The 27,934-nt window shown below is 53.6% G+C and overlaps 1 protein-coding gene across 6 annotated transcripts in view; it reads right to left on the minus strand.

Annotated features, from left to right (window-relative positions):
- Window positions 1–1,758: 1,758 nt before the first annotated feature.
- The window catches only part of SLC12A3 (solute carrier family 12 member 3), a gene marked incomplete at its 5' end in the record, with an annotated part of 37,092 nt that continues 10,916 nt past the window's right edge, over window positions 1,759–27,934 (minus strand). For 2 of the 6 annotated variants that reach the window (XM_079908327.1, XM_079908326.1), the window contains 17 exons: window positions 1,759–3,001; window positions 8,151–8,218; window positions 9,708–9,843; window positions 12,382–12,468; window positions 14,791–14,902; window positions 15,801–15,902; window positions 16,622–16,669; window positions 17,804–17,886; window positions 19,342–19,448; window positions 20,476–20,616; window positions 20,956–21,067; window positions 22,274–22,373; window positions 23,046–23,201; window positions 24,120–24,221; window positions 25,876–25,999; window positions 26,466–26,573; window positions 26,856–27,010. In XM_079908327.1, the coding sequence (XP_079764453.1) occupies window positions 2,860–3,001; window positions 8,151–8,218; window positions 9,708–9,843; window positions 12,382–12,468; window positions 14,791–14,902; window positions 15,801–15,902; window positions 16,622–16,669; window positions 17,804–17,886; window positions 19,342–19,448; window positions 20,476–20,616; window positions 20,956–21,067; window positions 22,274–22,373; window positions 23,046–23,201; window positions 24,120–24,221; window positions 25,876–25,999; window positions 26,466–26,573; window positions 26,856–27,010 (1,883 nt within the window). In that variant the 3' untranslated portion in view covers window positions 1,759–2,859. Of the gene's footprint in view, window positions 3,002–8,150; window positions 8,219–9,707; window positions 9,844–12,381; window positions 12,469–14,790; window positions 14,903–15,800; window positions 15,903–16,591; window positions 16,670–17,803; window positions 17,887–19,341; window positions 19,449–20,475; window positions 20,617–20,955; window positions 21,068–22,273; window positions 22,374–23,045; window positions 23,202–24,119; window positions 24,222–25,875; window positions 26,000–26,465; window positions 26,574–26,855; window positions 27,011–27,934 lie in introns of all 6 variants that reach the window. The other 4 variants (XM_079908325.1, XM_079908324.1, XM_079908329.1 and 1 more) reach the window with 2 other exon arrangements.

The following is a 27,934-nucleotide window of genomic DNA, read 5'->3' on the forward strand; positions in this document are numbered from 1 at the left end:
TGACCTGTAGAACCAGTGGAAGCTCAGCACAAAGTTCAATCCAGGGTTGAAAAGACAACACAGTTTTTTCATAACACTCAGCCTAGTTGAAACACAGTGTGTTCCAAAACAAATGAATTCTGTTGACTGAATAAATGTATTTTTATTCATTTCATTGTTTTTCACCTTACTGTTAACTCAAGGCTTTAAAAAAATTTTTTTTAATTAATTAATTAATTAAATTTATTTTTGGCTGTGTTGGGTCTTTGTTGCTGTGCGCGGGCTTTCTCTAGTTGCGGTAAGCGGGGGCTGCTCTTCATTGTGGTGCATGGGCTTCTCATTGCCGTGGCTTCTCTTGTTGTGGAGCACGGGCTCTAGGCACGCGGGCTTCAGTAGTTGTGACACATGGACTCAGTAGTTGTGGCTCACAGGCTCTAGAGCGCAGGCTCAGTAGTTGTGGCACAGGGGCTTAGTTGCTCTGTGGCATGTGGGATCGTCCCGGACCAGGGCTCGAACCCATGTCCCCTGCATTGGCAGGCGGATTCTTAACCACTGCGCCACCAGGGAAGTCCAAGGCTTTTTAAAATTTATTTATTTATTTTTGGCTGCATTGGGTCTTCGTTGCTGTGTGTGCGCTTTTCTCTAATTGTGGAGAGTGGGGGGCTACTCTTCACTGTGGTGCATGGGCTTCTCATTGCGGTGGCTTCTCTTGTTGTGGAGCACGGGCTCTAGGCGCACGGGCTTCAGTAGTTGTGGCACGCAGGCTCAGTAGTTGTAGCTCACAAGCTTAGTTGCTCCGCGGCGTGTGGGATCTTCCCAGACCAGGCATCGAACCCGTGTCCCCTGCATGGGCAGGTGGATTCTTAACCACTGCACCACCAGGGAAGTCCCCAAAGCCTTTGTTTTTTTTAAACAAAGCTATTATCATTGTTCAAAATTTGGTTTCCAACATGGTGAATTTTTTTTTTTTAATTCCCAAAAGCAAAGCATTCTCTGTTCTTGGATCAGTGACTCCCTGAGGTCAGAAGAGGGAGCACCTGTTTGCCAGGAAATGGTTTTCCATGCGGCTCTAGAAAGGCAAGCATTCCCTGATGGAGCCTTTGCCTTATCTGGAGTTAGAGTTGGTCCAGGTCCACTGAACGGCTCAGAGGCAGCCCCCTCTCCGTCCTTCAGGAGCTCAGCCAGGCGCTCTGGCTCCCTCAGCAAAGGCCTGATGTAGTAACAGGACAGTGGGGCTTATCACAGCCTGGGAACCCAGGGCCTTGGCCTCTGTAGTGGGACGAACACTAAAGTCCTTTGAGTCCCAACCCCAAGAAAGAGACTTTCGCCTTCATGACTAAGTGGGTGCTTCAGTGCACTTGGAGAGGGTCAACCAGACCCAAAGATGCCTGGTTCCTTGGCCACCCCAGTGCAATTGGAAGAAGGCTCAGCCAGTGGAATCCCCCAACAGCTCACCTTTATGCTGCTTGGGTACGTCTGAGCTGAAATGCCCTTTCAGAGAGCCTCACGCACCAGCATTGGACATATCTTAATGTACATCCTGCTCCTGCATCCCAGGTGGTGGTGCAAACACTCTGGGGGGGTTCCATCCACAGTAACCTGAACACACTTACCTGAGCAAGGTTCGTCTCCCCCAGGTTCTCTCTCTTCTCTGAGCCCCATCTTACGTTCCCCGCACTGCAGCCCCTCTGCTACTTACTCTGTTTCCATCTCTTACTGGTGGTTCCTCCTCCCTGTCCTTCCCCCCAGCCTTGGGCTGGGTTTGGACCTTTCTGATTCTTTGCCCAACGTTGCCATCTTTACACCCACCTCTCTGCTTCCCCATTCCTGACCCACCAAACCTGCACCCCCAACCAAACCTGAAATTTAACACTCCTGCATGAGACTCCCTAAACCATGCCCCTTCTTTGAAGCTCTTTCCTGACACACCCACCATCCATACCCCTCCTCCTGGTGTTTTTGTTGGTTCCCTTTCCTTCCCTGTGGGATGAGCTGGGGAAAATGGCAGTGATGCCCACCATGGCCTTTCTCCAACTAGATGAACTCCCTGTTGTATAGAAAAACACAGGGCACAGAGGAAAGTCTAAGCTGTATTTTTCAAATCATGAGTCAGCACCCATTAGTGGATCCCAAACTCATTTTAGTGGATTGCAACCAACATTAAAAGGAGAACAAGAAGTAGAAAGAATAGAAAATACCAAAGTGCATCACTCATAGTAAGGATAAGGATTGTTTTGTGACACTTCAGTTTCACTCTGTTTGTTCCAAACCTCAATGTAAAATAGATTTCTTACTGTGGGTTGCAGTCTGAAAATGTTTGAAAGTCCCGGTCTACCAAAGAACCAACCAAAACACTGAAGACATGCTATTGAAAGCAAAGGAAGTGAGAGGTGGTTAAAAAAATTTGCATTGCTATGGAGGCTCAACGAGCCCCTGTATTCCCCCTGTAAGGGCTGTGGGTGGGGTGCCCACTCTCCTGATATCGGAGGGGGGAGGCGTGTTTAGGGGGTGCTCCCAGGAAAGGTCTGTAGAAACGGCCCAAATTCACACTCAGCACTCTGACTAAAATTTGTATACAAATCAAAGATTGAAATCTTAATTTGTTGTAATCAAGAGCAAAAGAAAACTTAAAAGGAATATGAAGCCACCAGAGAGTTTTCCAGACAGCTCCACCTGCTACTTCTCCAGCCCAGAAAAACAAAGCCCAGAGGACTTGTCTGATGGGAGTGGGGTCCAGATGAAATTTGGAAATCTACCAGCTTCTTCCATGAGATCATCAGATGCTACCACTTCAAGTGTGTTGGGGCGTGTGTCCTGTCCCCGTGGACAGGCGGGCACCCCCTGCATCCTGGCTTTGGGCAGGCGCAGACAAGCCCAGGGTTACTGGCAGTAAAAGGTGAGCACGTTTTCCTGGTTTCCTCGGATCAGGACGACCGGCGGTCTGAGGTCCTGGGACAGCGTCTCCAGCCAGGCCATGTAGAGCGAGCTCGGGCACTTCCCCTTCCTCCCTATGGGCAAGGTGCTGTGGGGCAGGAAGAAGCAGCAGATGGGGAATTACCAAGGGGCCTTCCCCACACGGCCCAGTTCCTGGTTTGCTTTCTGAACAGCGTCTCTGTGTATTGGCCCCTTCAGAGCTCTTTCTTCTCAGCCACCCTAAGAATGACCTGCTGCTCTCCTTGAAAGCATGACCTGAAACGTACCTTCAGCCGCAAAGCATTTCTTTTCTTTTTTTTTTGGCCGCGCCCCACAGTTTGTAGGATCTTAGTTCCACGACCAGATATCGAACCTGAGCCCCGGCAGTGAAAGCGCTGAGTCCTAACCACTGGACCGCCAGGGAACTCCCACAATGCATTTCTACACAAAGCCATGGCCTGCAAGGTCCCCATGATCTGGTCCCCACCAGCCTCCACAACCTCACCTCCCACCACCCGCAGCCTTGCTCACACCGCTACAGTCACAGAAGCTTCCTTTCCACTCCTGAAAAAAATGGCAAGCTTGCTCCTGCCCCAGGGCCTTGGCATGTGATGTTCTTTCCACCCAGAAGGCAGTGGCCCCAGCTCTTCACCGGGTTGGCTCCTTCGATTCCCTCAGGTCTTGGCTCAAGGGCACCTCCTTCTCTGATCACCCTCTTCGATAACATCTTCCCATCTCTCTTCATCATGTCACCCTGTTTCATTATCTTCATAGCACTTCACACTCTCAAATCCTATTTTTATTTATTTGTGTGTTGTCTGTCTCCCCCCACTAGACGTATGTTCGCTCACGAGCAGGCTGGGTCTGTCTTATCCGCCTGTGCCTAGAACACAGTCTGACACAGTGAGGCTGTATGCCACTCATCCGACCACTCAGGTCATGCCAGCCTCGCCTCTCCAGCTACACACCTGCCTGTGGCCACAACAAAGTGATATGTTCACGTGTTTCAGCTGAGCGGCCTGGTCCTGCTCCCTGCCCCGTAGGTAAGGCCCTGGGAGCAGGACTCCGTTGTCGCCTGGGGAGGGCCCCTTGTCCGAACTGCAATGCTGTGCAAATAACAACATGCCCTGGGAATGCTCTTCAGCCACATTTTCACGGCTATGTTGGGAAGTGACTTTTCTACCACACTGAGATTCCAAAGACACGTGGTGATGCCTGCAGCCGTCCTGCTCTTGGCTCTTGGAGGTGGCAGCATCGCAGCTGCCAGCTGGCGCTACGTGAAGCTGGGGCACCAGCACCTTACGTGGGACTGCATTTTGTTTTCCCAAAGTACATCCACAGGTACTATTTCATCTGAACCTCAGAACCACCCTGGGCAACAGGGCAGCTGGGAGGGTGCTGTGCGACACTGGGCTTCAGAGCCTGGCTCTGGGGTCAGAGAAGCTGTAGGAGTCATGGCTTTGCCACTCCCTCAGCCACGTGGCTTTGACAAATGGCTCACTGGCCCTGAGCCTCGGTTTTCTCTTCCCCGAAGTGAGAACACACATGCCTCCTTCATGGATGCTTGTAAGCTCTAACGAAAACCCAACTTAGGAAGGGTGTTGCACAGCAATGCTCGCACAGAGTAAGCACTTCACGGTGTCAGCAGTCCTGTCACCACGTATTACTATTTACCAGCTCGAGATGAGCAGCCAGTGAGTGGCAGAGCTGGGACTTGACCCGAGGTCCTGGGATCTTTCCATCCCAGCGGCCCCTGCTCACTGCAACTCCCACCTCCACTGAGAAGGTGAATTGAGGTCCCTAAACAGCTGTCCCTTATTTAAAATTCCATCCTCAAAGCTTCACTTGCCACAAACACTATCTTCCCTTAAAAAGCAAGGTCCCCAGGATGGGGGAACCTGGTGGGAACAAGGACATTCCATTAAGCCAGTGTCACTTTAGTTAGTAGACTGTGTTTATGTTTGTCTGGTGCCTTTCCAGGGAAACGGGAAGTGGGAATACAGAAAGCAAACTTTCCTGATTTAACAGTTACGCTAAAGGCTGGAAATGCCCTCCCGGAACTTCTACATCATTTTCCGGGACTGAATTCAAAAACTTCAAAGGCCACGAGGGGACTGGTGGCTGCATTATCCAGGGCAGGGGACTCCCATAGCTCCTGCTGTGGCCTTTCCCTCCCGGAGCGGACCCTGTGCACCTGTCCATGCTACTGATTCCCTCGGCAATCTCCCCCAGTGCCAGCCAATGACACGCTCTATTTATGTTCACAGGATGTGTGTGCTGTAAGCGACTAATCTTTAGAAATAAAACTGCTCCAGAACAAAGGAGCTTCTTGTTTAGAACTGCATCTCTTAGCCACAAAGAAAGGCAGCCTTGGATCAAACCTAGATGCGGAAATATAACCGTGCTTCAGAATCAGCATCTCAGGCTTCAAAACCCAGTTGCCACTTGACAGCTGTGAGATCCCGGCAGGTGCTGAATTTCTCTGAGACTCAGTTTCCTCATCTCCTAAGTGTGTGCGCTGCAGAGGGGATGGGGGTAAAATAGAACCACTTCATAGCGTTTTGAAAATTAATAAGGCCCAGTGGGTTGGGATTTGGGGATTAGCAGATACAAACTATTATATGTAGAATGGATAAACAACAAGGTCCTACTGTATATAGCACAGGGAGCTATATTCAATATCCTGTGATAGGAACTTCCCTGGCGGTCCAGTGGTTAAGGCTTTGCCTTCCAGTGCAGGGGGTGTGGGTTCGATCTTTGGTTGGGGAGCTAAGATCCCACCCGTCTCGTGGCCAAAAAGCTAAACATAAAACAGAAGCAATACTGTAACAAATTCAATAAAGACTTTAAAAATGGTCCACATCAAAAAAAAAAACTTAAAAAAAAGCCTATGATAAACCATAATGGAAAAGAATATGAAAAAGAATGTATATATATATGTATAACGTAATCACTTTGCTGTAGAGCAGAAATTAACACAACATTGTAAATCAACTATACTTCAAAATAAATGTTTAAAAATAAAAAAATAAAATTAATAAGGCCCAATGCCTTGAGTGTCATAGAGGCCCAACCGATAAAATGCAATGTCGATCACTGTTATTTTGACCACTACTATTTGGCTTTGAGGAGGGAGCCTTTATAGAAGAAAGAGGGGTCTAGACCCAAAAGTTATGCCAGAAGTAGGCTGTTAGTGTGGTCAAAGTTTGTTGGGCTGGTTACAAGGCTGCTTTATCAGCAGTGCAGGTTAAGTTGAGCTCAAATGTGGGCCGTTAATCAGATAAACTGCTGATTAGCAGACGGCAAACGAGCCAGTTCTGCCTCAAAGCTGCTCTAGAAAAGAGTCCAAGTGCGCTGACGTGCTGGAAAATGTGATTTTTGTCATTTCATGGAGGCTTGGGAGGGTTTTTTCATCCTCAGAATTTCTGGGAAATGCAGGCTCCTGGGCCCCACCCCAGGCCCTGATCTGGAAGGAATTGAGGAATTTGCCGTTTTCCACGGTCTCCCGGTGCTTCTGATGAAGGTGACCCTCAGAGTGAACTTTTACGGGCACGTGTCCGGGCTGGAGACTGAGCAGCGCAGCTGCTGCGCCCTCCCAGTGGATCTGGCTTGACAGCCAGGGCCCCTTTGGGCAACAGCTGCGGCTGCCGCCATGCGGTGGGACGCTGTGTGCAGGCCTCTTCTCTAAGGTGACTGGACTCCTGATTATTTGTATCAGCCAATCCCACAAAGACTGGTGGGTGGGGGACTGGTTTTCCCTATGAGATCCAGGGCGTGGAGGAGTGGGAAGGGAGAGGTGACAGCAGGTAGTCACCTCCTTGGATGAAATTCCTCATCTTACTGCTTGAGAGATGGACTCATTTTAGCGGCGAATAAACTTAGAATCATAGCATGTTAGCGTGAAAAAGAATCTTGGAAATAATTTAGTTTAACTCTTCTCTATAATCAGGGAAACTGAGTCTCAGAGAAGGAGGGTTACCTGCCCAAGGCCACACAGCGTGCTGGTCGATGGCAGAGACAAAACGCAAATCTGTTTTGGAGGTGGCACTCAGGAAGAGGTGGTTTGGCACACCCACACCCCCTGGCTGGCACACAACAGGTACCACACCCAGGGAAAGTCGGAGAGCCATCCCAGGATGAAGCCATTGCCACCGTCTTGCCATCTGACCCAGTCAATGGCCAGGCTAACCTGGCCCTCAAAACATTTTCTGCAAGATGTTAGCCAGAGGCTTGGAGATAAACCCACTTTCCTTATACCACAGTCCCCACATCAAAGGCAACACGAAGCACTTTCTTTGTACAAAAAATGATCTTCCTAAAAGCTCCAGGAAGCATGGCTTCATAGAGCCATCTTTGTGGGCAGCCACCTGTGCATTCACAAAATCCCCCACTGAGAAGGGTCCCAGGCTGGGCTTCATGCTCTGCTGTCACTATCTTGACATTCTTAATCCCTTTTGAACAAGGGGCCCCACCTTTTCATTGCACGCGGGGCCCTAGAAATCGCGTGCTCCATCTTGATTTCTGGGTACGAACAAACAGGTTCCACAGGCTTCCCTGCTGTCCTGCGGAATCCGGAATCCGCAGGTGGCTCACCCCAGGAAATGTCAGGTACTCCGCTTGGCAAATGCCCACATCGCCTCTTGAGCTGGGCCTTTCCCAGCCATGGTCTGCCACCCTGAGCCTCCCTGTGCCACTGTTACCTTCCCCTCATCTTCCACTCAGCCTCAGCCAATACCTGCCCTAGCGAGGCAGCTCCTAACCAGACACAAGCAGCAGCAACGGAAGCTCGAGGAGCTGACAGGCACGGAGACTGGAACAGCCAGGGCTGGGGCCGGGCTCTGCTTCCACTGCCTAGACCTGGCACCAACATCAATTGGGGGTGGCCGGTGGCCAAGGAGGGCTGGGTGGTTCCCAAACAACTAGGAATCGATTTTCTTCTGGAATGAGCTGGGTCGCCTTTGTCAAGCCAAGTTTGGTAGGAAAAAGCAGTGGATAAGGAAAAAGCGGTGGTGAGGGGAGTCGGTGAGATCCGGGACACTGGGGCCCCAAGACCTCTGCCAGCTGGCGCTCAGGCGAGGGGCATGGGGCAGATGCAGGCCCGGCCACGTGCTGAGAACCCACCCGGGCTGTGTTTACAGGAGCTTGGGGCCCTGCATCCTCACAGGGGAAGGCTTGGGTCCTCAGCCAGTGGCCACCCCTGCAGAGCTGACACCTTTGGGCTCGGCGACAGACTTCTCCTTCTGCAGGGCGCTACTTACATGATGACCAGAGCGGCATCCCGGGAGTAATCCAGCAGAATCTCGTTCAGCCTCACCTGCCGAAGGGACTGGGCGAGGAAAAGCCACGTGGTCACTTCCCATGTCTGGTGAGTGGTCCCGGCCAAGCCCAGTGGCCTCTTTGAACATCTCAAACCAGGTGTGTGAATTGTTGCCCCTAAATTATTATAGACTCTCCCACCCCCAAGAAGGTAAGTGAATGCCAAGCTCACCTCCTGGAGAAGCCCCCTGGGTGTTTCCCTCCTGACTTTATTACCATGACCAGCAGGATCATGGCAGGGAAGAACCCCTCACATGGCTGGGAAAGCTGGGTTCAAATCTCAGCCCTGAGGGTTCCTGGCAGAGAGCCTGAGCAGGTAACTCACCTCCCGGAGCGTCACTGTCCACAGCTGTGCAATGGGTACAACAGTGCCCTCTCCCGGGGAATTTGGGGAGGCCTGAGGGAGATAATCTATGCAAAAGCTCCAGGCCGAGGGGAAGCACTTGATCAGGCGGACTTGGAGCAGGGGTGGAGCTGCTCCACCTCTCCCGGAACAGAGTAGGCAAGAGCCTTCTGTGGACACTGATGCTTTACTCAGCATTTTCCAAGGAGCTGGGCAGCTGTGGGAGGGTCTGGGGTCTCAGGGCTGCTGGGTCAGGGAATTCCCCAAAGCTGGGGTGGGCGCTGGGTTGTGTGGGGCTCCCTCCCATACCAAGGCCTGTCTCCAAATTGTTCAGAAACGACTGACACTCAGGGTCTCATAGTGGACGGCCACCCCACGTGAGAGAATGGAAAACCGAGGGGAAGTGAGTTCACGTAAACGTCCCAAGGTCGGCATTTGGGTGGAATCATTCTTCGTTGTGGACCCGTCCGGTGGGGTGCAGGGTGTTTAGTAGCATCCAGGCCTCTACTCGCTAAATGACAGTAGCAATCCCGTCCCCCTCCACCGGAGGTGACAGCCAAAAATGTCTCCAGAAGTCACCAGATGTCACACTGCCCCTCAGAACCACTGACGCAGAGCACACGGGGAGCAGAACTGTGGTCCCCAGGCCCCCAACTGCTCACCCTACCTAAAAATGGCCTTGGCAGCCACCATGCTCCTTTAGGCCCTATCAGCGTCCTGCAGATGCTGCCTGGGAAGCCGGGCGGGGTCTACAGCTAAGGGGAGAAGATCAGCCAGCTTTGCTGGCACACAGGACAAATTGTGCCTTGACCTTCACCACCTGCCTTATGCATCCCTTCCTGCACACATGGAGGAACAGGGGAGGGGAGGGAGAAGGACTCCGGGCAGTCCATTGCCACGGCCAGGGGGCGGTGACTCAAAATGGGCAGGGGGACCAGGCTCCCACGCCAAGGAGGCTCCGAGATCAACCACTGGGTCACCCGTCAGCCCGAGCATGTATGGCTTGAGGACACCTCAGAGGCTTGGGGCAGGGAGAGTAGAATCCAGGGTTGGGGAGGGGGTTAAGGAAGCCCAGGACAGATGGGGCACAGGTGCTGACCCTGGGGAGCCCCTGGACCCCCACCCCACACCAGCAAGGCCCTTCTCTCTCCTGCACCTTGATTCTATTCTTGTTAATCTCCTCATCCGAGATCTTCCAGGGGCAGTCCCGCCTCATCTCGGTGACCGTGGCCTCGTCTTTGAAACCATCATTCAGGCGGAAGGGCGCAATCATGTCCTCAAACCGCTTGGTGCTGGGGACAGAGAGAGCAAGTGAGACCGGGTGAGATGCCCGTTTCCAGGGGAATCAGGTCCTCAGAGGGAGATGGAAGTGGGTGCCACGGGGACATACATTTCAGGCTAAAACCCATTCTGACATTGCCTCTTACATCAAAGCAGCCTCTGTGTTGAATTCAGCACTGACGGGTGGTTCTGACTTTCAACAGAACTTCCACAAGTCGTCCACGAAGACCAACCTGTGATCCACCTCCATCCACCTGTCCATCCCCCAGGTATTTACTGAGCACTATTCTGTGCCAGGCTCTGTGCTACACAACAGTGAACAAACCAGACAACATACCCCATCCTCACAGAGCTCACGGTCTGCTGGGCAACAAATAAGCAAATAAATACAGATTGGAAGTATTATGAAGGCACAAACTGAGTACCGGGATGGGGACTAATTGGGCAGGAAGACCTCCCTGGACCCAAGGATGCCCGTCCTTCTGAAACCAGCTATGCACAGGGCAGGGGGTGCTGGAGCAAACAGAACTGAAGGTGCAAAGGCCCTGAGGCAGAAGCATGCTTGGGCTGTTTGAGGAGCAGCGAAGGAGCCCATGAGTCCGGAGCAAGGCAAGTGCGGGGGAGAATGGGATGCCAACCAGTGGAAGTCAGGTAAAGGAGAAAGAGCCAGCAAAGGATACTGAAAGGAGGACCACAGAGGTAGGTGGGAACCAGGAGAGGGTGGTGTCTTAGAAGCCAAAAGAAGGACTGTTTCAAGAAGGATCACTGTGTCAAATGCCGCTGAGAGGCAGAGAAAGATGAGGACAGCAGTGGGCTCTGCGGATCTGGTGGTGCGGAGGTCATGGCCGAGGCTGGAGAGCATGATTTCAGTGGAGCAGTGGGAGGGCAGCTAGACTGGAGTGAGCTGGAGAATGAGGGATGGGGAGGAAGCGGCCACAAAGAATGTAGCATCACTTTGGAGAAGGTTGGCTGTGCAAGGGAGGAGAGAAATGGTCCAGGAGGTGGAGGCAGATGTAGGGGCAAAGGGGGGCTTAAATATAATATGTGCTGGATGGGGTCTGCACGCTGGCTTGCGCTATCCTCTGCACTGAGGAAGGTCTTCCCCCATCTCTGTTCACGGCCTTTCTCAAGGCTCTGCTCCTCCACCAGCAGAGACGACCCTATATCCTCCTGTGCATTCTGGTCCCTGTCTGCAGCATTCTGATGGCTCTTGATATCCTCCCTACACCTAAGCCGGGGTAAACCCTGCAGGACAGGGCTGCAATTTACTCATCTCTGCCCCTGCAGCTCAAGCACAGCCCTGAGAGAATGGGAGAGTCAGTATACCCATCACTATTAAATAGTTCCTTTCTTCTTTTCTTGATTTCCTTCCCTCTCCAGGTAAACAAGGGCTAAAGAGGTCAGGACAGACCTTACTTTATTGAGAAGATAGAGTCCTGGAAAACCTCACATAGACAGATTGAGATAAAACAATCCTATTGTAAATGTCTTCTTTTAAGAATATAAAATTGAACCATTAGGAGAGTAAATCATCCCTTCTGGCCCCACAATTGAGCCCTGATACAAATTCACACAGGAGTTTGCTTAAAGTCCACCAACTTGCCATTGCATGGGCAGGCAGGGGGAGTGGTCCCTCAGACCATTAGACATCTTCCCCCCTCCAAGTGCCAGTGGGTTAACATAACATCAGGGGCCGCAGCTGCCATGTTTCTGCCTCAGGGCCTTTGCACCTTCCGTTCTGTTTGCTCCAGCATCCCTCAGCCCCGTGGAGGGGACGTGCCTCTGACATGGCCCCTGCAGAAGGAGCTACCCTTTAGCTGTGTATTTCGGGGCATATGATTCTGCCATTCCTGGCCTCAGCTAACTGGACCAAAGGTAGCCAAGAAATAGGCCTTCCAGTGGACTTTACCTTAGCTTGGCAGGAAGGGATGAGCTGGGCCAGTCACAGTCCCTTTTTTAGGCACTTAAATTAAGCAATGCCCAGAGAAGGAAGGAGGCAGCTTGTAGCGGACTGGGACTGCAGGGAAAGTTCGAGACGCAGAAAGAGCTCGGAAGCTACAAGCAGGCAGAAGCCACAAATGTGAAGAAAACCAGTGGAGGTAAAATCAGCCTTTTGTGAATAGCAAGCAGTCTGGGTTCCTGAAGTGTGAAGCTGGAGACTCCCTCAGCCCCCAGGTCTGTGGGGTAGGTTGGGGGGGGGGGTCCCTGGCAGACGAAACACCGGCTTCTGCTGGAGGGGCAGGATAGCCATGATTTGTACCAGTAAGAGCTTCAAAAACACTTGGTGTGTGATAAAGCGTAAATGTGAACATTCTTTGGCCTCCTGCCCAGGTGTGTTTCTGGCAAAGACCACAGCTCTGATATGCAAAGGACCAGCAGGCAGGGGGAAGAAACACAAACAGAAATTAACGGCTGCACACTCGACCCTTCCTCTTTCTTTCCGTGAGCCCAGTCTAGGTGGGGGCAGGAAGGACCATGTCCTTGCCCTTGGCTCACCAGAGAGAAAGGGCCGACCCTTCTGCCTGGAACCCCCAGCACAGAAAACTCACTGCTCAGCCTGCGGCTTCTGGTTGATGTCGGGAAGGATGTGAACTTCGTGGAATCCCAGCCGGAACTTGCTCAGCAGAGAAATGATCCTGGGAGATGGAGATTTTTTTTTTTAATGTATTCATTCATTCAATGAGTTTTTATTGAGCTCCTGTGGAGGATATAGCAGCAAGCAAAACAAACCCTGCCCTCGGGGAGTTTACATCCTAACCTGGGAGGAGGGCAGACAATAAATAAATATTGATAAAGCAGGTCAGGTGATGATGAGTGACATGGGAAGGGAGTTGTCCTGAGTATCTGGTGGCCACCTCTGGACTAGGGCGCCTCACATTTTAATGTCTGAGCACCTGCTGGGGTGTTACAGTGCAGATTCTGATCCAGCTGGTCTGGGCTGGGACCTGGGATTCTGCATTTCTCACCAGCTCCCAGGTTATGTGAGGCCTGCTGTTTCACCGGCCACACTTTGAGAAGGAAGGGTCTAAGGGACGGGAGGCGAACTGCAGGAAACTCCTCAGGTGGCTGAGGAAACAGAGAACACACATGAACTAAGTACAGAACCAGGAGCAGCAAGCCAGACGGCCCTGACTTTGCATCCACAGGGAGGAGACGCCAACTGTGGTTTGCGGCAGTCAGGGAAGGCTTCACAGAGGAGTTGGTGATCTGGCTGGATGGTGAATGGTGGGTAAGACTTATAGGCCAAAGAGGGTGTCCGCACTGGAATCACTCAAGGAGCCTTCCAAACAGTACACGTGCCTCGGCCCTAGCCCCCACATTGCATCAGAATCCCGGGGCAGGACACAGCGTTGGTGATGCCCCAGGACTAGGTGGTGGGGAGTGAGCACCCCAGGAGGGGAGTCCAAATGACCAAAGACATGGGAGTGCAGGGGATGGTGTGGAGCATGCTAGGGGACAAAAAGGAGATAAGCCCGAAGGAGCAGGCTGGGGCCCATCTGTCAAGCCACTGCTGGTCCCTGAACTTGGGAGTGAACTTAGGAACGCAGAGCTGTGGGCAAACATCTTGGTGTGCGGTGCTGGTTGGCAGGCCTGGGCAGGGCCTGGGTGGAGGCAGTCATGAGGAAGGCAGAGGACGTGGCCTGGTCAAGAGTCAGCTGGGGGACAGAGGAGATTTCACACCCTTTGCTTGAAAGACATCCTGTGACCCCACAGTGCTGCAGCCTTGAACTAAACTAAACCTGCTGAACCCAGCTTTCAGTTGGAGCTGGAACAGGAAGCCGAGAGGGCAAAGCAGCCTTCGAAGTGTGTTTACCTTTTGGAGAGCACAGGGAAGCTGATGCTGCGTCTCCCAGGCAGTGCTCTCCTCTGCATTGCTGAGAAGGGCCCTCCGGTATAGAAGTTCTCAGTGGGGGATGAGGACAACGCGATGGGATTGCTGGTCACCCTTAACTCACGCAGTGGGTGATTCAGAAGGGGTCGTGGGGATGTGGTCCTGGCATAGGACTAAAGTGGCACAAGCCACGGGGTCCTGACCCTGGGGCGTCATGGCGGGCACTAAAGGCTGGGCAGGGTTTTCTCTCTGGTTAATTAACTGCATGATTTGAGGCAAGCCACCCACCCCGTCCTTCCTAGCCCGGCTGCACCCTCCAGCAGTCCTCCATCCTACGACCTTAGACCTCACTTGACCTTGCTCTAAAGAATCAGGTGCCCAAATCTAGGCACATATGTGCCACCTGCCCAATTCCTGCCACCTCCACACCTGTGTACCTGCCTACTATTTACTTCCTTCTCAGCTTAAGTCAACTCACATTCTTACTTAGATACATCCTGAAAGGAAATTGTCATCACAATTTAAACGGAAAACCAGCATCTCTTGCCAGAAAGACATGACCAATAAAGCCAGTAAACCAATGTCACTAAATTCTGGTGGATCCCATTTCCTGCCGAGCACTCCAGCCAGGCCTGCTTCCTCTTGTTTAGACAGAGAATCAGCCACAGAACTGGAGAATTAAGTCACTTCTCACCAAGAGATTCTTCAGGATTTTCCGCCCCTTATCCTGGCCACTGAAGTCACCTCTGGTCTCACCACAGGCAGCAACCCAAGCTTGGGGGGACTTTGCCCTGAAAGATTCTAAGCTCCGCCTCATTTCTGAGGAGGAGGGACCTTCTCCATCCTTCATTTCACACAAATCTCCTTGAGGTTTGTGGGTTTAAAATTTAACAGCTCTCCCTGTCATGGCCAGGACTAGGGCATGTGCATCTTATTAAAGGGGGACAGGACACCAAAACCACCTCTGAAATGGAGAGAAACCTGCTCCTGCCCAGAGCTTCCTCACCATGGCTGTGACCTGAGAGGGGCAAGCCCCCGGGGGCAGTGGAGTGGGGGAGGCAGGCTGGGGCAGTGCTGGGGTGACACCTACCGCTCCCGCGTGACCCACACAGTGCCCCCCACTTACGCCTTTCTCTCCTGGTCCAGCCTGTTGATCTGGCCCCCCACGAACACGCGGGTCCTGCATTTATTCCATCTCTTCTTGCGGCCGAGGAGATAGGGGATGAGGAGGGTGAGGCCTGGCAAGGAGGGTCTCATGAGTCAAGAGGAAAATGCTCTCAGGATCCAGCCCTCTCTGAGTTCCTGCCCTGCTCTGCCACTAGCAAACCGCTTCCCCTCTCTGGACCTCAGTGTACCCACCTCTGTAATGAGTGTGTCAGACTAAACCAAGGGTGAAACGCGAGGCTCTGTGGGCTGGGGTTTATGTGGCCTGCACAATGCTTTTAAACAAGTGAGCTGGCATTTAACAATTGGGATATTTCACACGTAAATCTAGATCGCTGTCACTTATCACTGTGTAATCCACAAATGACCTCACTACTCTGTGCCTCAGTTTCCTTATTTGTAAATGGGGTTAATAATCGTTCCTACCTGGGGATTGCATTAGGTTAACCCATGCAAGCACTTAGTGTCAAGCATACAGTAAGTGCTCATTCAATACTATCTATCACATCCTATATACAATAGGATATATCTTACTGGAACAGAACATTTTCTCTGTATCTAGGACTCAATCAGGGTGGGAACAATAAAGCTGAGAATGATATGCTTTAAGAAAAATGGGAGAGAGTGTTTTTCTTTGGGAAGTGAAGGATATCCCTACAGCTTTCCTGTGCACCAGGCCATCTCTCCCATTTATGTCATGTGCCTGTGACCCCAAGGGCTTGTCCAGTCTGAAGGTTCCACCTCATGTTGACCTCAGCTGCTCCCCTAAGTCTCCCATTTTATAGTTGAAAAGCATGGGGCCAAGAGAGGAGCCCAGCCAGGCTCCTGTGAGCCCAGGGGCCCCTATTTCCCTTTGCTGGGCTCCAAGGTCCCACCAGAAGCCTTGTCGAGAGTGACCAGGAGGGGCATGCTGAGAGAGTAAGTTATAGAGGGGAGACGGCTGGGGGGATCTGGCATCCTGGGGGCGCTGACCTCCATCGTCGAATAGCCAGTAGATGTCAATGGTCTTCTTTCCCTGCTCCGACTGGAAGATGGTGCTGGCCTGCTCTTCCTGCACCAGGCCCTCGGGGTCCACTGCGGGAGCAGAGGGGCAGGTCACATGGGAGCAGAGCCCATCCAAATACCCGAGTGTGTCTGAAAACAGAGCGAGCTGCCCTGGGAGGTGGGCTTGCCGTCACTGGGGCTGTGCACGTGGTGGCCGGAAGCCCCTGCTGCAGGCATGCACTGGGGGACTGGCCCAGAGCACCACCAATGGGCCCTCCTGATGCCGAGACTCAAGGAGCAGGGACCCGGGATGGGCAGGGCTGGGATGCACCCCTCCCCTGCCCCCAGCTTCTCTCTCCTGGGATTCTGGTTGGCACTGGGGGGTTGGGGTCATTCTCTTAACAACTCCACTGTGCCCCTCACAGATGCGCACAGGATGCCCCCAGCTTCTGCACTGCAGGTTCCCCTGCCTGCCAGAGAATCGCTGCCCCTCCCGGTTGGAGCCTGGCCAGGGGGTCCTCGGAGGGGTTGGGACTTGGGCTCCAGAGCTCACTGGGTGGGGGTCCCATGATGCCTGGGCACTGAATTCTCCAGCAGGGCTGGCAGTCTTTATCCTGCTCCCCGCCCCACCCCCCGACTCCCTGTTGCTTAATCCCAGGGGTCTCAGGCACCACTGTCACGAGCAAAAACCTCCTGCCCTTGCCCAAGTTCCCCGATGGCCCGTCACTAGCTGCTCCCAGGGTGAGAGCGCCCTGAGCCTCTGAGTGGGTGGGACTGACCCGTGCCGGAGACAGACGGCCCGGCTCCACTGGCTCTGGCTTCCTTGCCATCCTCCGCTGGGTCAAACACGGGGTTAACTGCAAAAAAGGGGGAGCTCTGTTCCCAGGCTCTCCTGCCTGGGGCTCTTCCGGGCTCCCCCTTACCCTGGGAAGAAGGTCCTGACTCTCAGCTTCCACAGATCTGGCCTCTGCCTCCTTTCATGCTTCGGCCCCACCCGGCTTCCTTCTGCTGCTCAGACAGGCTACGCTCCTTCCCACCAGGCCTCAGTGGTGGGTGGCGTGGTGAATGGTCCCTGGGCCGGGAGCCCTCTTTCCCCAGCCCTCCCCTTCTAGCCACAAGCCCCCTCCCCAGAGAGGCCCTCCTGCCCGCGTGCCCTGTGTTGGCCTCCTCAGGACACCTCCTCAGGATGCTGTCGCTGCCTGAAGTGAGTCCAGTGTCCGTGTGTTTCCCGCCTGAATGTCAGCTCCTCAAGGGCAGACTTTGTTTTGCTCCCTGCTGCACGCCCAGCGCCTAGAGCAGCCTCGGTCAGGAGTGTGGCCACTGCTCTGTAAATTCTGGTTGCATAAATATTCAGTGAACTACTGCTGGGTGCCAGGCATGCCCTCGGTGACCTGGATGAACAAGACTCAGGCCAGCCTGCGGCGTTCACACCTCCCGGTTCCCTCAGCACTGCCTCCCCGTTTGTCTTCATATGCGTTCTTTCTTTCACACCTCTAAAAGTTACTCATTCAGATCTGCCTGTTTACATGTGACTTTACATGTAACATATCCCTACTCAGTGCCCCAATCCTGGTTTTGGAGACCAAAACACCCAGTTTTCATGGCCTTTCCGGGTGTGTTTTCATACTCTGTTGTCTTTACGTGACCCTCTCTCACCCCTCTTTTCCTTTTTCCTGGCTATTAAATCCTCTTTATCCCACTGGTTACAAAAGTTCTTATCGTGATTCGGGGACCTCTGAGGTCCAGTTCTGGTTCTGGCCCCAGCTGGAAGTAAGACCCTGAGCTCGTCACATCCCCTTTCTGGACCTCGGTTTCTCCATTTAGAAACCTGATGATCTACATCAAAAGCTGACTTTCTAGGAGTCTGTGACCTTTTATTTACTAATTTCCCCCTGTCTTCCCTGTACCACTTTAAAAAAATGTGTTCTAGAACTTCCTGATATCCTGCTCTGATTTTGATGGGGTGTCAAGAAGGTGGGGTGTGTACTCACTGTGCGCCTGCATCACCTTCGAGATGTTGAGCCCCTCACGCATCCTCATGACACACACACTGTAGTTGAAATCAAAAGCGTCACTGCAAAGAGAGGAGGTGGGGTCAGCCTCCCCTTGGCCCCAGCCCCCAGCAGGCCAGGTGTCTAGAGCTGACCCTGCCTCCCCCCATACCCTTCCTCCTCTCTGGGCCTCAGTCTCCCCATCTGTATAATGTGCAGGCAGGACTGGAAAGGCCCCCAGGACCTGTCTAGCTCTACCGTCTGTGGCACTATGGATCCTACAGACCCTGTACTTGGGGAAAGCTGAGGCAGGCCAGTCTTAGGGCCAGGCCCTGTCCTCCTGATACATGCAGCTACTCCTCACAACTCTGCCAGCAGAGGTGGGGATAGGAATTACTCTCTCCATTTGACAGATGCAAAACCTGAGTTTTAGGGAGTAACTTGCCCATGACACACACTAAGGAAGTGGCCAACTGGGATTAGAATTAAATAGCTGAGGCTGGAAACCCTGAGGACAGGTATGCACACAAGAATGGCCTCGCTCATGAAGACATCAATAGGTTGTCTATATAAATGTCTACAAGGCTCCTACCCCACAAGTATATTTACTGCCTGGTTGACACAGTGCCCAAGAGCCCACCGCTAGGGCTAATCTAATAGGCTAAGCACTGCCCTCTCTGGACTCCTTTAACTACACATCACTGGGACAGGGGCCTTTCAGGCCCCAGCAATTTGGAGTTTCGGTGTGTTGAAGCTGCGGGTTCCTGAAAAGCAGGTATACACCGCCTCCTATTGTAATTTTGTTAGAGGCAGTGAGATGCACTGCTCAGAGTCATATAGCTGGTTCACAGCAGACCTGGAAGCAGGGCCCAGGTCCCCAACACTCAGCCTCGCGTTCTTTAAATGCTCCTGCACACTGCCTCTCTGTACCACGTCAATGCAGAAAACAACTCAGGTAGGCATTTTCTGGACCTTGCACAGCAAGAGCTGAAGGAGAAAGAGTTTGGAGTTAACCCTAAAATCCCTAGGGAGTTTATCCCCCGGTCCCATCTCCCAAGCTTGTCGCCTCCTCGGAGGCCTGGTTTCAGAGGTACCACCTCACAGCTTGAGAGCTGGCCATCTGCAGGTCTTCTGAAGCCTCCAGGTGGACACAAGATTTTCACCTAAAAACCCACATTTTCATCTTCTCTGAAAAACTAGATCTAGCAACACCGGGCCCACATTTCTGCCTGGGCACGATTAGCTGGAGCCAAATAGCAGCTGTTCTCTCCAGTTTGCCACAATCCCCACTGTTCCCTAATGCCCATTCTGGGCCCACTTCACTGTGTTACCTGCCTGTTTCTGCTGATCTTGGTGTCTATGACTCACAGGTCAGAGTGGGGAACCCTCAGACTGTCTTTTTCTTCCTCAGCTTCAAACCAGTGGACTCAGCTTCTTACAGCACCCACTGTTTCCCCCTCTACTTCCCAAGGCCCAGGAAACTCCAAAGGCCCAAATTGAGAGACCACAGGCTCTGCCTCCCTCATGCCCTCACTCACTGCAGGATGCCGATGTAGTCTTCCACTGTGGCCGGGTGAGCTGACTGCCAGTTCTTCTTGAACCCGACCACCAGAATGTTGGGCTTCATCCTCCCGAGACCTGCAGCCTGCCGTGGGTGGGGGGGGGAGGGGATGAGGTGAGGAACCAGGCCTCAGGCCCCACGGGGCTCTGTTCTGTGACTAGGGTGGGGCTCCGTCTCAGCCCCAGCTGTCCTCTCTGCCATGTCATGGGGGCTTAGGAAACACATCTGCCAGTTCAGGGTCCTGTCTGCCTGGACACACCCACGAGAAAGGTGAAGCTACAGCCAGAGTTATTCCCCTGCGGCCTCTCCAAGCCGGGGCCAGCGGCTGGACTGTCCCATAAGTTCTGGATTATCCCAGCTCCAGCTTTTCTAGTAAATTATTTCTTATAACAAGGGACTTGAATTTGGATGTCAAGCTTGGAGTATTCCTGGGTCATCTAATTCTTACATATTTTATAGTTCTCTTTTTTTTCATGTTAAAATTTTTTTTTTACTTTTTGAGGTGAAACTTACGTAACAGAAAATCAACCATTTAAAAGTGTATAATTCAGTGGCGCTTAGTATACTTAAAATATTGTGCAATCATAACTTCGACCTACTCTCCAAATATTTTTATAATCCCAAAAGGAGACCTCGTATGCTCTTTTTTCTAATTTTGAGAAATACTGAAAAGGATTCCCCTATGTTGACTCAGAATTAACAACTGTTATTTTATTCATGCATCCCATTACAAATGAAAAAACTGAACAGTAAAATGAATTGCCCAGTGGAATGTTCTAGAACTTGATCTGACTGGTGGTTTCACAGCACTGAGCAGTGTCTGCATATGTAAACATTTATCAAACTATACACTATTTCAGTTTGCTGTGTAAAATTATATCTCAAAAAAAACAAAATCACAAAATGTGTCATCAGCTCCCACAGGCCTCCAAAGCAGTTTCCCCAGGCCCTGGGCACTTTGAGAAAGTGCCCTGAATCAGCACATCTGGAAAGGCAAGAAAGGCGGTACTCCTGTTGCAGCAAAAGGGGCTTCAACTAGCCCCTCACGGCATCCCGCCTTCCAGGTCGTCACACCAACTAAGTTCTGTGAGGAAGCCCCGGGCCCGCGCACCTGCATGAGAATCTGGACACCACTGCGGAGGTCCTCAGCGATGACGTCGGAGTAGAAGGCCTTGATCTTCCTCTTGTTCAGCCACTTGGTGTGCCCGTTGGCAATGAGCCGGAGCTCAGGCATCCTCTGTTTGCGGGGTCCCTGTGGGTGACAGGGGCAGGTGACATCAGGGGTGGCCTTCACCCTCTGGCCTGGGACTCAGCCCCTCTCCTGCCCTGGAGGCTGTCCCCTGAGCTCATTGCTGGTTCTCCTTTATGGAATTAGGGGAGGAAAAGCAGAGGAGGAGGGAGAGGGAGGGGTGGAAGGAAGATGGAAGGAGCAGGTGAGAGGCAGGACAGTGTGCGCAAGCCAGGGAGAGGGATGGGGAGGGAGAGAACCTGCTCTGGGCACCACAGCCCCTCCTGCTGCCCCCGGGGGTGGACCTGGTGCCCAGGGGCTCCTCCAGGAGTACAGCCCCGCCCCCCTGCAGGGGGCACTCACGATGAGCACGTGGCCGCAGATCATCAAGCTGAGATTCCGGGTGAAGGTGCCCACAAAGTCCACCAGGGCCGGGCGGAAGTTGGGGGGCCCCGTGAGCACCAGGCACTGGGGGCTGAGGAGGGGAAGGGAAAAGGGTGTGAGCCGTCAGGACAGAGCTGGGGGTCTGGATGCCAAATACAGGTGCCCCTGGAGTTCCACCACCTCCCAGGACTCCCTCCCTAGGACAGGTGAACCACCCTGTGGTCTTCCCGTCTATGATTCCTTTCCAGCTCTCTTGGTGGCCACCACACCGGGTGCCCCTTTTCCTTCCTGCTCAGGCCACCAAATGCTGCATGTGGGCAAACCACCATCTTGCTGCTCCATCTTGTGCTCCTGCCCCGCCCAGCCCAGCAGGATGTGAAAAGAATAAAGACTGGGAGTGGGGAGGCCCATCACTTATGAGATCACTGCGCCACTGGGTGGGTGAGTCAGCCTCTGGGTCAAGAGGCAGCCCAGGGCCATGGTCAAGGGTCACTACCAGACTCAGCTGGAGCCAGACAAAATGGGCCACTCACCAGCTGTGTGACCTGGCACCGGTTATTTAACCTCTCTGGGCCTCAGTGTTCTCACCTGTGAATGTGGTTAGTAACTTCATGTACCTCAGAGGTTGTGGTGAGGCTATGTAAGGCGCTTTGAGCGGTAATGCAACATAGATACATCCGATTATTAACATGGTGATCTGATGGAAAGGGGGTCCTGGGTGCACACTTTCCCTCACTAAAGAGGGGAATCAGCTTCGAAGGATACTCGGGAGAGGCTCATCCCAGTCAGTCTCATGATCACAACACCAGAGCACCCTTACAGACACAGGTGGCCCTGTGTATCCGCACCCACAGATTCAACCAAGGGTGGTGGTTGAATCTGTGGATGTGGAACCACGGGTACTGAGGGCCAGCTCTGCTAGGCTTTTTATGTAACGGACTTCAGCATCCGAGGATACTGGTATCTGGGGGGTGGGGGTGGGGAGGTGGGGCTGGAACTAATTCCCCGCAGATACCGAGGGACGACTGTATTGTCCTTTGCGTTTGTATTGCCCAGAGCATATTCCGCTGTGGAAACTTAGGTACAGAGAAGTCACTAGACTTGCTTGGTCCCCATTGGGCAGTGTCAGCCCCGGTCTCCTGACTGCTGGGCAGTGCTCCTCCACGCTGTTTCCTCTCTGTGAGGGGGCCGTGCCCACCATGAGTCTGCCGGTCAGGTGACAGGCCTTGGCCTGGAGCGTCCCGGAGCACGGTCACGGCCAGCCCTGCCTCCCAGGCATCCGCAAGGCTGCACTCACCGATAGTTCTTGATGTGGTCCTCCACCTCGTTGAGACCCACCGAGTAGCTCAGGGCCAGGTTGTAGGAGCCAGCCTGTACCGAGGAGCCCCAGTTCACCTCTGAGGGGCGTGTGCAAGGTTAGAAGTCATGGGAGAAACCAGACATACATATGTTGACCTTCTTCAGGAACCGAGCACCGTGGGAGCAGGTAGACAGCCTGTAGATCTGTTCCTAACGTTTGCACATGCAATATGGCTACACGTTTAAAAGTTATGCATCAAGCTAATGACTCTACAAAACATTCTCCTCCCTTGACAAAAAGATCTTCACAATGACCTGGAAGGCCGGGTTCTACTTTAGAGCGCTAGGCTTTCCCGGCATTCTGCATCCCACTCCCAGATTGCTGTCACCCTGGGATCCTTGCCTGCATGCGTGTAGACATCCCTGCCCACACGTCCAGGCTTGGGCTGGCTGCCCTTCAGTCAGGCAGCCCTCGGTCTGGTGTGCACACCAGTGGGCCGGCCACTCTCAGGAGGATGGACCTGGGCAGGCAATGTCAGGCTCTGCGTGTCCGGGGGGGTGGTCTAGTAGTAGAGGTGTGGGCTCTGAGTGGGCACACTCCCGGGGGCTCCTCAACCCGTGGGAAGGGATGAGGCTGGAGCACCAGAGGGGGGCCCTTGAGAGCACAGCGCCTGAGGCAGGCCCTCCGGCTGAGCTGACAGGCAGGACGGCTTGGCAGCCTCAGGGCGAGAAGGGACGCGTGACCCCCTGGGCAGCCTATGACCGCACACCTGGCTTCTTGTAGATCACATAGAGCAGGAGGAAGAGGACCACACCGATGGCGATGAGGGCCGCCCACCAGGTGAGAAGGAACATGATGACCACGGAGATGATCGCCCCAAACAGCGCCGCCCACTTGCTGTAGTATCGGAATGAGGGTCTCCACCCTGGGCGGGGGGCACAGGGCAGGACGTACGCTCAGTACTCCGGAGCCTCCTCCTGGGCCAGCATAGCTGGGCAGGGCCTGGGTGGCAATGCCCGCAGTGCCCAGGGCTGGGGTCCCCGTCTGTGCCCGCCCCCCCACCCTGCTTCCTGGAGCTGGGCTTGGAGGCTGTGGTAGGGCCACACACCTGCCTTGGCTGGCATCCTGCCATGTGGAGGCTACACCAAGGGGGAGGTGTCCAGCTCTGGCCAAATACGGCCACAGGACATCCAACGTCACAGCAGTGCTGGTTTCCAGGGCTCACACAGAGCCGAGGGGGTGAGATGGAGGGGAAGGACATGATTCTGCCTAGCCCCACACCTGCAGGCCATGCCAGGGCCGCCACTAGTGACAGCCGCTCCACGGCACAGCTCCAGGGCACCATGGTCCATGGTCTAGGGAAAAGGTGGCCCCAGCACCAGCCCATCGGCGATTTGGGGCTAACTAGAAAAAGTCTTCCTTGAGACTCTTTACTGCCATCTGCCAGAAAATTTTCATAATAAACATAAAAATCTATAACATCTATGAGTGGCGTCCCCTGGAGTTGGGCAACGTGCAACCTGCAGCCACCCCGTCTGTGACTGACGATTTTGTTCCCTCTCTGGGGAATCAGCCTCCTGACTCCCTTAAAACTGGTGTAGGAAGGCACTAACTAGTAAAGTCTCTGCATACTGTAAACAGTGCATGAATCCATGTATAGTGTACACTGTAAGTGCTTGATAAAGGATAGCTGTTATTACTGTTATTATATGAATGGTCCCTTTAATTGATTTCAATTTGAGAGGTGACCTTGGTTTGCCCACCTGCATCCATGCCTTCCACTCCCCGCTCCATACTCCAGCCCCAGGTGCCTCCCCCCATGAAGGGGGAGGGTCTTGCTTACCGGGTGAGTTGGTGATGGAGGCGTGGAAGCAGCTGAAGTTGATGAGGGCATAGGAGCACAGGAAGAAGTTGGAGATGATGGGGGCGATGGTGTTGAGCTCAGCTTCAGGGACCCAAGGGAGAGAGGAAACAGTCTACTGGGCAACTCCACCAAGGAGTCCTTGGTACCCTCCCTCTCAGGATAAGGGGACCCCAAATGGGCCACCGAGGCTCAGTGAGTCTCAACTTTCTCATCTGTGAAATGGGTCCATCATTTTGTGAATCTCAAAGTCCAGTGTTTTGTAAACTGTAAACTGCCGGCTCTAAAGAGGATGGAGAGCAGTGTGAGGGTAGATCCCATCAGGCTACGCGATGGCCAAGGACAGTGGCTATCACACTTCTTTGTGTGACCACAAATTACAGTAAGAAATACATTTTACAGTGTGACCCAAGACACATGTTCTCTGTTTTCTGAAACCTTGAGACTGTATCGCAGTTCCACCCACAATGGAAACCCACTCAAGAACCGGCTCCTTCCCTTCCCTGTCTCACGAGCCCCTGCCCTGCTGCAACCCCTGGCATCCCTAGACACACTTTTGCATGTGAATCCTTGTCTCAGGGCCTGCTTCTGTGGATCCCAAAACAAGAAAAACAACTCTTATGTGCCAGGCCTTCTGTACATGAGTCCTTTGAATTAGCACAAGAGCCTTGCCCCAGAGCATTTGAGATCGTGATCCTCCATCTGAGGTACAGTCAGAACCACCCAGATAAAATGACATCGAACCCGAGGCAGGGGTGGACGGCAGGGTGAGCAGAAAACATCCAGGAACATCTGGGAATGCCAGGCCTGACTAGGTGTTTCCATTCCCTGCTTGTGGCCCTGCTGCCTCTTCATCTGGTGCAGGATCCAGGAGTATGTAGTGTCCAGAAAGGTTCCCTTGAGTGGAAGTGGCTAGACCATTGGGTTATGTCTCATGGCTTGGTGACGCCAGCCTAAGTATTAGAGCAGGGATTCAGCTGTGGCAGGAAGGTGCCCCCCAGCCTGCGAAGGTTCACCAACAGCTGATCCTGACCCCATTCCTGCATAGGGAGCAGGAACCAGGGGTCATCATGCCAAGGCACGGCGATTGCCCTTGCTTGGTAGGGCCACCTCTCTCCTAGCAAGTTCTGCCTCGTTGGCTAAGTAAATCAGGAAGTACTGGGGAGTGTGCACACATGAGTGTGTGCGTATGTGAATGCATGTGTGTGTATGTGTGTGTGTGTGTGTGTGTGTGTGTGTGTGTGATATATACACATGGTCTCTTCCTGCCCATCTGTGACACACCCTCTATGCATCATTACTCCCATTTTTCAGATGAGGAAATAGAGGCTCTAGGAGGTGAAGTGATTTTTTCCAAGGTCACACAATTGGCATATGGCAAAGCCAGGATAGAAAGTCAATCTAACTAACTGATTAACTGGAATCTTTCTCCTAAGGCAACCCCTACCTTGGAGCCCAAGGGATCCAGCAGCTCAAGGTCTGAGAAATAAGGTTGGTCTAGGTTCTATACCTACAGAGATAGTGATCCAGCTGTTTGTACCAGCTCCCGAGGAGGAGTCAGTCAGCTTGTCCTGTGCTCCCAATGTGCTCCTGGGGGCTAGTTCAGACCTGGGGAGGGAGGTCCCGGCTGCCAGGACACAGGAATGCAGAGCCAGGGAAAGCATGTCGGGCCCTGTCCCCATGGCCCTCACGGCTGGCCGGGAGAGGTGGCAGCCCTGCGTACCCTGTGGCCACTCACCGATGATGATGAAGGCCACAGCAATGGCATAGGCCAGCAGGTAGCCACGCACTGGCTCATTGTTCTTGCCATAGCCTTTGCCGAAGAAGCCGATCAGCGGGTACAGCTGGTCTCTGCACAGGCACTGTGGGCAAAGGACGACGGGCTCACCCCCTGGCCGGGACCTGCCCCATCCCCTCCCCTGTGGCCACCTGGACCCCAGGCCCTGCTTGCTCTCTCTGTGACCTCAGCAGGGCACTTCCTGAACTGGGTCCCGGCTTCTGTCTTTTGAAAGGGGACAGATCTCCTGCCCTCCCCACCTCACCACGAAGACTGAAAGGGCAAAAGGGGCTGATCACATCAGAGGGAAACTGGGAGGGGGTTGCAAACGGGGTGCCAAGCTGCACAGAGGGAGTGAGGGGTGGGAAAGGCAGCTGCTCTTCAAAGCTCGGCACAGGAAGGGGCTGCTTCCTGCAAGCGTTTGCTTTACTAACTCCTTTTCCTTCAGTCTAGACACCGGGTCATATGACTCCTCCAGGCCTTTGTGGCAGTCACCTGGGGCCCCCTGCACCTGGCCTCCTAGACACTCCCGCCCCTTTCCACAGCCTCACCTGGAAAACTTTGGCGGCAGAGACGAGACAGGCCAGGGCTGAGGAGAGGGTGGCCCCAAAGATGCCGGCCGTGATCAGGGGTGCGAAGCCCGACACCATGCTCATGGTCTGCAAGGACATGGGGTTCGGGCCCCCATGGTGAGGGGTGGGGTCCAGAGCCCCCACCCCGGGCACCCCAGTCCCCGCTGCAGGCAGGGGTTGAGTCTGGGAGCTGCCACCTGAGTCTGCAACCCTCACTGGGGACCCAGTGCCCGCCACGGCAAAAACTGGGCCCAGGCGCCTACCTGAAGCTCTTTTCCCAAGCCTGGGGCCAGCCCCCCAAACCTTGTCTACCCCAGCCCAGTCCAGCCTCCACCCGGCCCTCCCTGCCTCTGGCAGGGCCGCGCGTACCTGGTAGTGGTTGATGAGGCCGTAGCGGCAGCTGTGCTGCTGGGAGCACTCAGTAAAGTTCCAGCCGTAGCCACAGGCCAGCCCCTCGCAGGCGCCTGAGCCGGGGGTCACCGTGTCATTCAGGATCCCGGAGGCATCTCGAACCACACAGGAGCCTGAGGAGGAAGGAGGGTGTGGGGAGGCCTCCTTTCCCTCCCCTCCCCTCCCCACCCCGAAAACGCCAGACGCTTCTGCAGAGGGCGACATGCTGCTGATGGGTCAGCTCTTCCTTTACTTTATGATAATAATGATGATGATGATGACGACGACAATGAGTTTAGCTACCATGCAGGAGCACCTCCGATGTGCCAGGTCCTGTGTTAAGGACTTTAAACGCTCTGGGGAAACAGGTATTACTACTACTTTTATTGTCATTGCCATTCTACAGAGGCAGAGGGAGCTTAAGTGACCTGAGGTCACAGTGCCCTCCTTAAAATAGAGAACCGGATCTCAGGCCCTAAGTGGCTATGACCTGGGCCACGTCCCTTGGCCACCTGCGAGCAGCTCTCCCCACGATGTGGCTATTGGGAGCAAGAGCATGTGTGAGGATCTCAGTGAGAGGCGAGTGTCAGCAGCCCAGGCCTGGTCCACAGCCCACCTCTACCACTCAGGCTCTGTGACCTTGGGCAGGTCGCTTAACCTCGCTAAGCCCTTGTTTTCTCCTCCGTCAAGTGGCAGAAATGATAGTGCCCAGATTAAATGCAATAAGGCATGTAAAGGGCTGGGCACGTGGTGATAAGTCAGTGGCTAGAGTCATCTTCCTCCTCCTCCTCCTCATTGTTTTGATCATTATTCCTGGAGTTAGAACATGACTTTTCCTATAGGATTTTCATACCATGGAATCTGTAACCTGAGGTTTGAAGGGACCAGAGGAGCCTGGGGTGATCCCCCATCTCCACCACAAACTACCCCCCAAGGGGCCCCCCAAATAAAGTTCGAGGCTCCACTTCCTGGGGGTGCCGTGTCCTCCCAGCCCAGCCATCCTTGTTAGAGAGCCAGGAGGCACCCTGTGACCCCTCCAGGGTCTGGGTCGGCAGCTT

The sequence above is a fragment of the Stenella coeruleoalba genome, assembly GCF_951394435.1.
Source record: "Stenella coeruleoalba genome assembly, chromosome: 20".
NCBI classification, from domain to species: domain Eukaryota; kingdom Metazoa; phylum Chordata; class Mammalia; order Artiodactyla; family Delphinidae; genus Stenella; species Stenella coeruleoalba.